Source organism: Hoplias malabaricus, chromosome 2, assembly GCF_029633855.1.
Source record: "Hoplias malabaricus isolate fHopMal1 chromosome 2, fHopMal1.hap1, whole genome shotgun sequence".
Lineage (NCBI taxonomy): Eukaryota > Metazoa > Chordata > Actinopteri > Characiformes > Erythrinidae > Hoplias > Hoplias malabaricus.
Window position 1 is genome coordinate 5,096,560 of NC_089801.1, and position 13,937 is coordinate 5,110,496.

The 13,937-nt window shown below is 45.0% G+C and overlaps 1 protein-coding gene across 1 annotated transcript in view; it reads left to right on the forward strand.

Moving 5' to 3' along the window:
- Positions 1–13,937, forward strand: part of LOC136673744 (phospholipid-transporting ATPase ABCA1) — a 184,525-nt gene that overhangs the window by 29,569 nt on the left and 141,019 nt on the right. The window contains 2 exon segments of the mRNA XM_066649438.1: positions 4,264–4,403; positions 5,549–5,665. Of these exon segments, the coding sequence (XP_066505535.1) occupies positions 4,264–4,403; positions 5,549–5,665 (257 nt within the window).

Consider the following 13,937-nt stretch of genomic DNA (forward strand, 5'->3'; position numbering starts at 1 on the left):
TTTCACACACACACCCAGTCACTCACACATCCACACCTTTGGACAGTGTCACACAGTCATTCCATCTAGCAGTGTATGTTTGTTTGGACAGTGAGAGGTAAGCGGAGGCGCCAGGGGAAACCCGCACAGACACAGAGAGAACACACCACACTCCTCACAGACAGTCACCCGGAGGAAACCCACGCAGACAAAGGGAGAACACACCACACTCCTCACAGACAGTCACCCGGAGGAAACCCACGCAGACACAGAGAGAACACACCACACTCCTCACAGACAGTCACCCGGAGGAAACCCACACAGACACAGAGAGAACACACCACACTCCTCACAGAGAGAGCCATGAGACCCTACAGTTTCACCTTGCCACAGGACCTCTAATATTGTTTTATGCGGTTCAGTGGATTATTAGGATGTGGAGTTGTAATTGTACAGTGCAACAGGTAGAGAATGAAAAGCATCAGGAATGAATATCAAGAAGCATTTTCAAGACTGAAATTTCCAGGATTAGTACACACACACACACACACCCTCCTTCTGACCCTTATCCTCTTTTGTACATTTTTAAAGATAAGGCAGAATTGGAACATAAACAAGGAGCTACAAGGAGCTGTGTTTCTTCAGAGAGGGCAGAGATTCCTGGCCTAAAAACAGAGGCGAGGCGGAGAGCAGCCGAACGAAGCGCTGCTGGAGTATTGTTGGTTAATTTGTGAAGCCCGAGCTGAACAAATCCTCCACAGGGCGAGGAGTGAGAGGAAAGTCTGTTTATTAGAGTTTTTGGAGAGGAGGTAATTAATAGAACCGCTAATTAGCTCTATCCCAATGATATTCCACCAGAGAACCGCGCAGCACAGCGGTGGCGGCAGCTCTGAACGTAAACACAAACATACTCAGCAAATCAAAGTAAATCAGAGAGGTGACTGTAAACAAATAACCAGAGTCTGCCACGCGGAGACGGCGGCTGTGCGGCGGTCAGGCCTGTCCCCTGCTGTTCCGCACTGTGACCACGGACTTCCAGCTCTGCGTGGAAAGTAATGAGTAGACGGACTTTTACTAATTTTCACAGGTCCTCAGAGCTTTAGCTGGGAGTTTGTCCCCACTTTGCTGCAGCAACAGCTTCTACTTTGTTGGAAAGGCTTTACACCGAATGTGGGAACATTGCTGTGCAGGTCTGGGTCTGGACTCGAATGGGAGACCCACTGCTCCTAGGAAAGCTTGGGTGGTGCTGGAAGTGGTGGTGTTGTGGCAAACAGGGCGCGCTGTCCCTGTGGTGTTTGTGGATCCCAGTGTCTGGGTGCTGTGAGCGGGACACTACTGAATAAACAGCACCATCTATCTAAGGTCAGTAAAGACCCTTGGGCAGTTTCTGGAACACAATCGGGGTGTGACCCTAATGTCCGGCACAATCGTTCCTGGTGATTGGTCAGGGGTGTTTACTGAAGGATGATGATTGGTCAGGGGGTGTTTAGTGAAGAATGATAATTGGACGGGGATTTAGTAAGGGATGATGATTGGTCAGGGGGGTGATTAGTGAAGGATGGTGATTGGTCAGGGGGGTGTAGTGGGGTATGATGATTGGTGAGGGGGGTTTAGTGAGGGATGATGATTGGTCAGCGGGTGTTTAGTGAAGAATGATGATTGGACGGGGATTTAGTGAGGGATGATGATTGGTCAGGGGGGTGATTAGTGAAGGATGGTGATTGGTCAGGGGTGTTTGGTGAAGACTGATGATTGGTCGGGGGGGGGTTAGTGAAGACTGATGTTTGGTCGGGGGGTTTAGTGAGAGATGATGATTAGTTGGGGGGTTTAGTGAGGGATGATGATTGGTCTGGGAGTTTAGTGAGGGATGATTATTGGCTGAGGGGGTTTAGTAAAGGATGATTATTGGTTGGGGGGTTTAGTGAGGGATGATTATTGGCTGAGGGGGTTTAGTGAAGGATGATTATTGGTCGGGGGGTTTAATGAGGGATGATTATTGGTCGGGGGGGTTTAGTGAGGGATGATGATTTGTTGGGGGGGGTTAGTGAGGGATGATGATTGGTCGGGGGGGTTTAGTGAGGGATGATGATTGGTCAATGGTTTAGTGAGGGATGATGATTGGTCGAGGGGTTTTAGTGAAGGATGATGATTGGTCGAGGGGGTTTAGTGAGGGATGATGATTGGTCGAGGGGGTTTAGTGAAGGATGATGATTGGTCGAGGGGGTTTAGTGAGGGATGATGATTGGTCGAGGGGGTTTAGTGAGGGATGATGATTCGTTAATGGTTTAGTGAGGGATGATGATTGGTCAAGGGGTTTTAGTGAAGGATGATGATTGGTTGAGGGGATTTAGTGAGGGATGAATATTGGTCGGGGGGGTTTCGTGAAGGATGATGATTGGTCCATTGTTTAGTGAGGGATGATGATTGGTTGAGGGGTTTAAGTGAGGGATGATGATTGGTCGAGGGGTTTTAGTGAAGGATGATGATTGGTCGAGGGGTTTTAGTGAAGGATGATGATTGGTTGAGGGGGTTTAGTGAAGGTTGATGATTGGTCGAGGGGTTTTAGTGAGGGATGATGATTGGTCGAGGCGTTTTAGTGAAGGATGATGATTGGTCGAGGGGGTTTAGTGAAGGGTGATGATTGGTCAAGGGGTTTTAGTGAAGGATGATGATTGGTCGAGGGGATTTAGTGAGGGATGAATATTGGTCGGGGGGGTTTCGTGAAGGATGATGATTGGTCCATTGTTTAGTGAGGGATGATGATTGGTTGAGGGGTTTTAGTGAAGACTGATGTTTGGTCGGGGGGTTTAGTGAGGGATGATGATTGGTCTGGGGGTTTAGTGAGGGATGATTATTGGTTGGGGGGTTTAGTGAGGAATGATTATTGGTCAGGGGGGTTTAGTGAGGAATGATTATTGGTCAGGGGGGTTTAGTGAGGAATGATTATTGGTCAGGGGGGTTTAGTGAGGAATGATTATTGGTCAGGGGGGTTTAGTGAGGGATGATGATTGGTCAGGGGGGGTTTAGTGAGGGATGATGATTGGTCAATGGTTTAGTGAGGGATGATGATTGGTCAGGGGGGGTTTAGTGAGGGATGATGATTGGTCAATGGTTTAGTGAGGGATGATGATTGGTCGAGGGGTTTTAGTGAGGGATGATGATTGGTCGAGGGGGTTTAGTGAGGGATGATGATTGGTCGAGGCGTTTTAGTGAGGGATGATGATTGGTCGAAGGGGTTTAGTGAAGGATGATGATTGGTCGAGGGGTTTTAGTGAGGGATGATGATTGGTCGAAGGGGTTTAGTGAAGGATGATGATTGGTCGAGGGGTTTTAGTGAGGGATGATGTTTGGTCGAGGGGTTTAGTGAAGGATGATGATTGGTCGAGGGGGTTTAGTGAGGGATGATGATTGGTCGAGAGCGTTTTGTGAAGGATCACGATTGGTCAGTCTTGGATCCAGCACCGCTTCAGGAGCACTGCAGTTTGGTTTGTATCTGTATATTTTTTTGTAGAACCACTCTCCTGACTCCCAGGTGAAGGACCCCTGCTGTAAAGCAATCACATCCAGACAAAATAACTTGCACCCAGAGCTGTGTAGGTTGGACGTTCAGAGTCCACTGTGATGGATGCCTCACACTGATGCTGATGCATGGCATTGTTCTGTGTTTGACATCTAATAATCTGAGCTGTCATAAGTATGAGTGCAGTCTGAGGTCAGTCCTATTTGCTTTGAAAATGCAAAACAGTCCAGAGTGATTTGCATATTTCCGCCTGTAATTTTTAACCGTGTGGGTACAAGACATTCTGAATTTTAAATTTCCTCAGGACTATCAATAATACATGGACAAATGGTCCACTGCCAACGCTCTCTCCTCTTCATCCCCAAGAGCTTCCAGAGATCCCGTAATCACAGGCACCGCTATTTAGATAATAAAAACATTAAAGTGCTACTCGTGGACACAGATGGAAATGTTTGGGTCTTATTCAGTTTCACTCCAGTATTCATCATTTATTCATCGCTCTCAGCGCTTCTCTAGCGTTTCTCGGCCATGACTCTGGCCTTTTGTCTGTTGAGCAGTTTCCCTCTCGATCAGCGCTGGTGTTTCACTGGCATCAGGTTCACACTCTCACTGTTACTGAAGATTCATGACCTTGTGATTTTACTCTCATACAAGAATATTCATGTGATGTTTCAATAAAGATATCTCTCTTGCTCTCTCTCTCTCTCTCTCTCTCTCATTTTCTCTCTCTCTCTCTCTCTCTCTCTCTCTCTGTGTGTGTGAAGGTGTGTTCTGTCAGAATTTGATTGACACACTGAAAAGCACGCCTGCTCTCCGCCTCTTCTGGGCATCTCTCCGCCCACTCCTCAGAGGAAGGATCCTGTACACTCCGGACACACCTTTTACACGCCAGGTTATTACACAGGTAACACACACACACACACACACACACAAACCACATACACAAACCACATACACAAATACGGAAGAGATTTAAGTAAGAGACTTAATGTGGATAAGTATATTTACATACTTGTAAGGTGCTATATCGCTCAGAGAAAGAGAGAGAGAGAGAGAGAGAGAGAGAGAGTGTGTGTGTGTGTGTGTAAACAGAGTTGATTTTGCACCCTGAGGTAGACTGATAGAGCTCCCCCCAGGGTGTAAAGTAAGTAAGGGAATGAGTGGCACTTGGTTGTGCTTTGAGATTAGTCACAGTCAAACACACACACACACACACACACACACACACACACACAGTGTTTGAAAGTAGCTGCTAAGCAGGCATAAAGTTTCAGGCTGAGTGCTGATGGAGTGGGAGTTTGATTCGCCACATGTTCAACACATCATCCTGTGAGACACATCTCAACCAGCAGGCTTCTACCTGTGTGTGTGTGTGTGTGTGTGTGTGTGTGTGTGTGTGTGTGTGTGTGTGTGTGTACATATAATGTTACTGAAGACTGATGACCTTGTGATTTTACTCTCATACACAGGACACAAAACATGAATATTCATGTGATGTTTCAATAAAGATATCTCTCTCTCTGTGTGTGTGTCTCTGTGTGTCTCCCTCTCTCTCTCTCTCTCTCTCTCTCTCTCTCTCTCTCTCTCTCTCTCTCTCTGTCTCTCTCTCTCTCTCTTTCTCTCTCTCTCTCTCTGTATGTGTGTGTGTGTGTGTGTGTGTGTTCTGTAAAAAAAAACTGAAAGACACAAAATGAAGCAATATATTGAGGGTCAATATTAAAATTAAAATTAGATTTTTTAAATGTAAATATAAATATAAAATGTATAGAAATGACAATTTTGGATGCTTCTTTTCAGCAGCCGCTCTACAACACTCTCTTTTAAAAGATAATTCCTCAGATCGCAGGCTTAAATGACTCTGTTATAAAGGAGTTATTGAGACTGATGGAAGACACAGTTACAAGCTTGACATTGTATCAGTAGCAGAACTGTTTTTGTGCAAATGTTGTTTTGTAATGCAGGCTTGTGTGTGTGTGTGTGTGTGTGTGTGTGTGTGTGTGTGTGTGTGTGTGTGTGTGTGTGTGTGTGTGTGTGTCTGCCTGTCTCCAGGCCAACAGTACGTTTGACGCTCTGTCTAAAGTGAAGGTGTTAGCTGACTCCTGGCTGGAGAACGAGGATGAAATCTGGAACTTCTTCCAAAACAGCAGCCAGATCAACACCCTTAGGGTAAGAGCCATTGCCATCCCTCATCTGCTCTTTAACTCCTCTTTTGGATGGGGGGAATAATCCTTTCATCACAGCGCATCGATCCGTAGGGGGTATCAAATTGATTTTGGAACAGTAGAATCAATCCTTATTGATTTTAATCAGATTCAGCAAACTATGCCCTCACTTCTCACTTCCTTTTCTTGGCTAAAACAAATGTTGGAACATTTCTCTGAGTGTTTGATGGCATTCCTCCAGGAGAGCATTCCTCCTGGAGTGAAACCAGGTGCTGGTGTTGGATGATTAGTTCTGGATTGCAAACTCATCCCAAAGGTGTTAAATGAAGTTGCATCACTCCAGAGAAGACAGTTCCACTGCTTCACAGTCGACTTTTAGCATTGGACGTAGTGAGCTTAGGCCTTCGGAGACCCATTAAGTTCCCAGTAAGACACAGGTGTGTAAGTAGCCAGCCCTCCACCGATATCTAGCCTCATAGAGAAGACATTGAGACACTGTCTTTCCCCTCATTCCCGTTATTGCATGGCACTGGTTTTATATGTAGGTTAATAAAAGTAAACCTTGCAGAGCACTGATTGTCCAGAGAGAGTCGTCACTCTACGCCACGCAACGCAGACGACCAGCACCAACTCTCCATCTTAACGTTACCGCCACCGTTGCTGTGGTTTCCAAAGCCCTCTGTTCCCCTTAGAGACGGGGGTTTGAGACGACATTCGATACGTTTTAAAGGGGAGTTGTGGGAGTGGAAAACAAACCAGGGACCAATCAGAGAGTAGAGACCTGTCAAGTAGGTAATATGCAGTGGAAATGCACCATAATTAGGCAGCGTATCTAATGTAGCTAAGGATTGGGACAACCTGTTTTTTCAGGAGCGTAAATGCTGTACAGATTCGTAGTGAAATGTCAGATTTCATGTTGTTTAAATCTAATTGTTCAAGGTCAGAGATTGGAGCCCCTCTTAATGAGCAGATGTTTAATGTCCACAGTAACTGACACCAGCGCCAGCTGTTTTCTGTGCAGATCCCTGCCCTGGATCAGCCCTAAACATCCAGAATGAGATCTTGGCAGGTTTTGACTGAGTGCTCAGCCAGCAAAATTAATTGTTTGCTCTTTCTGTAGTTTGTAGTGTGTGTCCCTGTGTGTGGTGAGGTGTATATCTTACTTCTTCCTGTCCCTACAATTATTTTTCTGCTCATTGGCCACTTTTGTTCTAAAGTCTAGAACTTTAATAGCACTGCTGTGTCTGATCCACTCATACGTGCTCAAAAACTACAATATCACCAACACCACGTCAGTGTCACTGCAAGAACTGAGTATGATCCACCATCACGGGGGTCCTGGCCATTGTAAAACAGGAGTGAAAGGGGACTAATAAAGTATGCAGAGCCACAGGTGGACCACAGTGTAATTGTAGAGCTACAGAGCGACCTATACGCAGTGGAGCAGATGATGTATACACACAGGCATGCACAGAGATGGATATGCAGCTACATATTGAGCCATATTAAGCCTCCGCTCGGTATCTATGATAAGGTCATGGGTAAAAGCTGTGTTGTTAAGTATCCGTCCCCTGATACGTTTGGACCTGCTGACCACAGGATTCCTCTCATTCCTCTCTGCGCCAGGGTTTCAAAAGATTTGGCTTTAAAGGATGAAAATGGCCACGTTTAGTAAAGTTAATCTCCGTTCATTAACACAGCAGAGATAGAGCGAGATCGCTGGTGTGAAATTCATCCATTAAACGTTTCATTATTCTTCTGTAGCAGCGGGGAGGGGAAATATGCTTCTATCAAATATCAAACAGGGCTTTATTACTGCAGGCAGAGCTACCTGCAGAAGTGCCCCAAATAATTAAACTGGAGAGAGAGAGAGAGAGAGAGAGAGAGAGAGATTCACAGGAGTAAATTACAACAGAGGGAATAGTCTCTCACATCTGTGTAAAGGTTATGCCGAGGGTAATGAGTAGCCGACCGATGAACACAGATGACCATGCTGTCATTGGAAGAGAAGGACAGCAGCATCACTCTTAGTCTTTTCCGCCAATTGCATCTCATCGTGCTCATCATGTGACCATTCTTAGCTTGGCGTCCTCTCTCGACCCTGCTGAGGAACTCATCAAGGTTGTGGAGATATCAGTCGGAGAGATGCAACGGCCTCATACACATCTAAAGAGAGGCACGCAGGCTGAGAATATGATCCAATCTAGCACTGTTCAGTTCCACAGTCTGCCACTCTATTAGAAACACCAATAGCCCCCACCCGGCAGGTGCAGAGGAGAAAGTGTAGCTCGTCTGCTGATAATTCCACCTCCAGCTCTTCATCATTACTCAGATCTGACCTGAGTGCTGCACGAGTCTGAATATTTCTGACTGCTGCAGCACTCGCCGGTGTTTAAAAACTCGGCAAACATTACTGTATCTGATCCACTCAAACCAACAGCACATACAGGTCAGTTAGGGTTAAAGAGTCAGGGTTATAGAGTGGAAGGGAGCTGATTAACTGTGCTGCAACTGATAAGCTATGGTCTGTTACTGTGCACGTTTATAGAAAAGCCAACAATAAGGTATGTGTTTCTAATAAATTGGCCAGTTGCTAGAAGAACAAGTAAGATGTTTCTAATAAATTGATAAGTGATTAGAAACACAGTGGAAGTGTCTTAATAAAGTGGTCAGAGAGTGTATGTACAAAGCTGATGTTCCTAGAAAAGTGATCAGGGACTGGAGCTAAAGGTTTCTAATAAAGTGGCCAGTGGGCAGAAACACATGGTGGGTGTTTCTAATAAAGTGGCCAGTGGGAAGAAACACATTGGGGGTGTTTCTAATAAAGTGGCCAATGGATGGAAACACAATGGGGGTGTTTCTAATAAAGTGGCCAGTGGGCAGAAACACATTGTGAATGTTTCTAATAAAGTGGCCAGTGGGCAGAAACACATTGGGGGTGTTTCTAATAAAGTGGCCAATGGATGGAAACACAATGGTGGGTGTTTCTAATAAAGTGGCCAGTGGGCAGAAACACATTGTGGGTGTTTCTAATAAAGTGGCCAGTGAGAAGAAACACATTGTGGGTGTTTCTAATAAAGTGGCCAGTGGGCAGAAACACATTGTGGGTGTTTCTAATAAAGTGGCCAGTGGGCAGAAACACATTGTGGGTGTTTCTAATAAAGTGGCCAGTGGGAAGAAACACATTGTGGGTGTTTCTAATAAAGTGGCCAGTGGGCAGAAACACATTGTGGGTGTTTCTAATAAAGTGGCCAATGGATGGAAACACAATGGGGGTGTTTCTAATAAAGTGGCCAGTGGGCAGAAACACATTGTGGGTGTTTCTAATAAAGTGGCCAGTGGGCAGAAACACATGGTGGGTGTTTCTAATAAAGTGGCCAGTGGGCAGAAACACATTGTGGGTGTTTCTAATAAAGTGGCCAGTGGGAAGAAACAAATTGTGGGTGTTTCTAATAAAGTGGCCAGTGGGCAGAAACACATGGTGGAAGTTTCTAATAAAGTGGCCAGTGGGCAGAAACACATGGTGGAAGTTTCTAATAAAGTGGTCAGTGGGCAGAAACACATTGGGGGTGTTTCTAATAAAGTGGCCAGTGGGCAGAAACACATTGGGGGTGTTTCTAATAAAGTGGCCAGTGGGCAGAAACACATTGGGGGTGTTTCTAATAAAGTGGCCAGTGGGCAGAAATACATTGTGGGTGTTTCTAATAAAGTGGCCAGTGGGCAGAAACACATTGTGGGTGTTTCTAATAAAGTGGCCAGTGGGCAGAAACACATTGGGGGTGTTTCTAATAAAGTGGCCAGTGGGCAGAAATACATTGGGGGTGTTTCTAATAAAGTGGCCAGTGGGCAGAAACACAATGGAGGTGTTTCTAATAAAGTGGTAAACAAGAAGAAATTGTGTGCACACACTCCCTCACAGTACGACACACACACAGTATTCTGTTGAAAGACCAAACATTTCATTTCCTGACTGTAGAGTTGTGCACTATTTTCCAACCTTCGGTCGTTACGCTGTAAATACTGCGGACCCCTGAAGACCCCGACAACTCACTGACCACTTCCCCAGCTCCACCGCTGTGTACAAACACCGCACTTCAACTTTCAACTTCAAACTCCGACATTTTGTGTTCACACACTTGCAACTTCATGTCAACCCTGTCTCACTCTCACTCCTGATATAGTCACATTTATAGGGGACTGCAATTCATGACATAGTCGCATATTTTCCACATTTTATGCGACAATATCACAATCATAAGTGAATGGGTAATTACCATAAAAACACTATGTGACAGTAACAGGAAACTCCTCCTCATTACAGTCAATACTCATAACATAGAAAAAGGCATAATGAGAATTACAGATCATAGGTTCTTATTCCAACAAAGGCATAAATTATTTTATTATAATGTTTCTCCTAAGCGATGCTTATTATTGGTGTCCTACTTTAGCTTTAACTCTAACGAGAACATTTATTTCACTTAACGTTATTTTGACTAATTTTCAAAAGGTTAACACTGAAAAGGACATTTCTCTAGCCGTTATTTGCTTCGATATTTTAGCGAATAATGAATTAGTAACATTATATTTTCCGTAAATAAAAATAAGACCATGGTATTAACGGATCGTAATAACTCCTTAATGAGGAAGTGTTGTCGTGTTACTGTCGTATAACACGCCGCACGGATATGGCGGTTTTTATGGTAATTGCCCATTATGTGATACTGTCGAATAAAATGTCAAAAATATGTGACTATGTCAGAATTGCAGTCCCCTGTATATGTGACTATATCAGGAGTAGGAGTGAGACCAGGTTGAAGAAACTCCTCCATTTTGTGTCCGCCCACTGGCCACTTTTTTTAGAAACTCCTCCATTTAGTTTTCAGTCCACTGGCCACTTTTGTTAGAAACTCCTCCATTTTGTTTTCCACCCACTGGCAACTTTATTAGAAACTCCTCCATTTTGTTTTCAGTCCACTGGCCACTTGTTTAGAAACTCCTCCATTTTGTTTTCGGTCCACTGGCCACTTTTTTAGAAACTCCTCCATTTTGTGTTTGCCCATGGCCACTTTTTTAAAAATTCCGCCATTTTGTTTTTCGCCCACTGGCCAATTTTTTTCTTTAAATCCTCCATTTTGTTTTCCGCCCACTGGCCAATTTTTTTTTTTTAATCCTCCATTTTGTTTTCTGCCCACTGGCCATTTTTTTTTAAATCCTCCATTTTGTTTTCCGCCCACTGGCCACTATTTTAGAAACTCCTCCATTTTGTTTCTGCCCTCTGGTCGTTTTATTAGAAACACCTAAATAGTTTTTCTGTTCACTGGTGACTTGAATTCCCAATGTTGCATATCCACTCTCTGACCACTTTATAAACACCTCCATAGTGTTTCTGCTCCCTGGCCACTTTATTAGAAACAACAAATGTCCATTTCCCATCTCTGGAATACGTATTTTATTTCCTCTAAGTCGCCCTGGTCCTAGGCTCAGGAATCTCAGACACAGTGCTATCAGATTAAAGAAAACCAGGCCCGACTCCTCCAGTGCCTGTTTTTTTTCAGCGGAGCTCCTGATTGGACGTCTGGCACTCACTTTAGCGTGATGTCATTTCATAATGGGATCACATTCATAATGGATCAGCCTCAGGCATCATTAATCAGCTCCGAAATGACAGGAGTGGTCCCTTCACACCTGTGTGATTATGTATGTGTGTGTGTGTGTGTGTCTCTGTGTCTGTGTCTGTCTTTGAGTGTGTGTGTGTGTGTGTGTGTGTGTGTGTGTGTGTAGGAGAAGTGATTAGGTAACTGTGGCATTGTTCTACATGATTATGCTCAATCGCACACACACACACATACAAAATCTCTTATTGTGGGGCACACACTTGAAACAGCAGGACGATTTGCATACAAATTAGCATATCTTTTCATTAACTCCTTCACGGCCAGCTGGGACGGTCATGCTATAAATCAGGTGCGAGAGTGTGTACACATACACACACACACAGCAGAAATATGGTCCTGTTATATTCTTGGCATCCAGTGGTTCCCTGGTCACACTTTTGAAGGGGGGAAGGATAAAGGAGAGAGACCAGGATTTACAAAAGACAGAGATTGTGCTCCAAAGCAGAGAGCTGTTTGTTTCTGGCCGTGCTGAAGGGAAACACTGCCATCTAGCTTAATGTTCCTAATTGATCAGAGAAATGAGAGAGGGAGAGGGAGAGGGAGAGAGAGAGAGAGAGAGAGAGAGAGAGAGAGAGAGAGAGAGAGAGAGAGAGAGAGAGAGAGAGAGAGAGAGAGAGAGAGAGAGAGAATTAAAGGTACACAGCAGACAGACTATAATGACACAGAAAATGGTGGTGGATAGATTGCCGAGTGCCAGAAAGGCTCTCATTCTTTCAGAGAAACCATTTAGTTCCCTCTTTCTGTCATACTCTCTCTCTCTCTCTCTCTCTCTCTCTCTCTCTCCCTCTCTGTGGCTTTGTGAAGACAAGAAGATGCCTTTATTCTCTAGCATCTGTGTGTATAGACAGACCACATAGACAGTAACATTCAATGATTCCATCAAACGTCCTCCAAATGTGAAGATCAGCCAAGACATTTTTGTCTCCTGAAGGTTGTTTCTTTAGTTTCCAAGGCTAATGTAGCTGAGAAGTAATTGGAGCTAATACCCAGCAGTTGGCGTCAAGCAAACCACATAAAATAGTCCATCTTCCCATCTGTTATTTGCATCTGGTGCAATGGATCTGATCAGAAGTTGACAGCAAATGCTAAATCTGTTTACAATTTCTGTTTGTTTAAAGCTGCTATGTGTGAGACGTGTTTGTTTTAAACTGAAAAAAGTGAGGTGTCTGAGCCCAGAGGAAAAATCTCTGCTGTAGAGAATCCTCCTGCTGCTGTGAGCTGCCCTTTAAAGCCTCAAAAATAGCACAACCCACATTACGGAAATGTTCTTCCATACATTTAATGCAGTTACATATAACCACCAGAGAGGTCACCAATTCCCCAAACTTGCTAGATGTGTTTTAATCATTCATTCATTCATTCATTCATTATCTGTAACTGCTTATCCAGTTCAAGGTCACGGTGTGTCCAGAGACTACCTGGAATCATTGGGCACAAGGCGGGAATACACCCTGGAGGGGGCGCCAGTCCTTCACAGGGCAACACACACACACACTCACATTCACTCACACACTGACACCTACGGACGCTTTTGAGTTGCCAATCCACCTACCAACGTGTGTTTTTGGACTGTGTGAGGAAACCGGAGCACCCGGAGGAAACCCACGCAGACACAGGGAGAACACACCACACTCCTCACAGACAGTCACCCGGAGGAAACCCACACAGAGACAGGGAGAACACACCAAACTTCTCACAGACAGTCACCCGGGAAACCCACACAGACACAGGGAGAACACACCACACTCCTCACAGACAGTCACTCGGAGGAAACCCACACAGACACAGGGAGAACACACCACACTCCTCACTGACAGTCACTCGGAGGAAACCCACGCAGAGACAGGGAGAACACACCAAACTCCTCACAGACAGTCACCCGGAGGAAACCCACACAGACACAGAGAGAACACACCACACTCCTCACAGACAGCCACCCGGAGGAAACCCACACAGACACAGGGAGAACACACCACACTCCTCACTGACAGTCACCAGGAGGAAACCCACGCAGACACAGGGAGAACACACCACACTCCTCACAGACAGTCACCCGGAGGAAACCCACACAGACACAAGGAGAACACACCACACTCCTCACAGACAGTCACCCGGAGGAAACCCACGCAGACACAGGCCTTGCCCTTAAGCGAGGGAATACCTCACACACTATGGATCCCAAACATGAGATCCCAAACAAAGAGAACCATCAACTCACCAAAGGTCAGATACAAACCCTGTTTGGTTAACGTTGGGAACCAATGCTCTGGTTCGTATCCCACCGCAAGCGAGTTGATGTTGGTCTTTTGGGACTGCGCATTCAGGTTCTGTGTTCCCTCGCTTAAGGGCAAGGCTGCCCCCTTGATGGTTCTGCTATACTGGATGGTAGTACCCTGTAATAGTATGGCACACTTACAGTAAGTTAATTCACAGGCAAATCTGTTGGAGATTGTTTAACAGTGTAAAACAAATGTGTGAGTGACTTGTCTACGAAGGTTGCCTTGTACTAGCTTACATTACTAATTAGCTGCATTAGCAAAAGTAGTGAAGCAAACTACACACACCAAACACGTCTTCGGTTATTTGTTTACAGTTTGG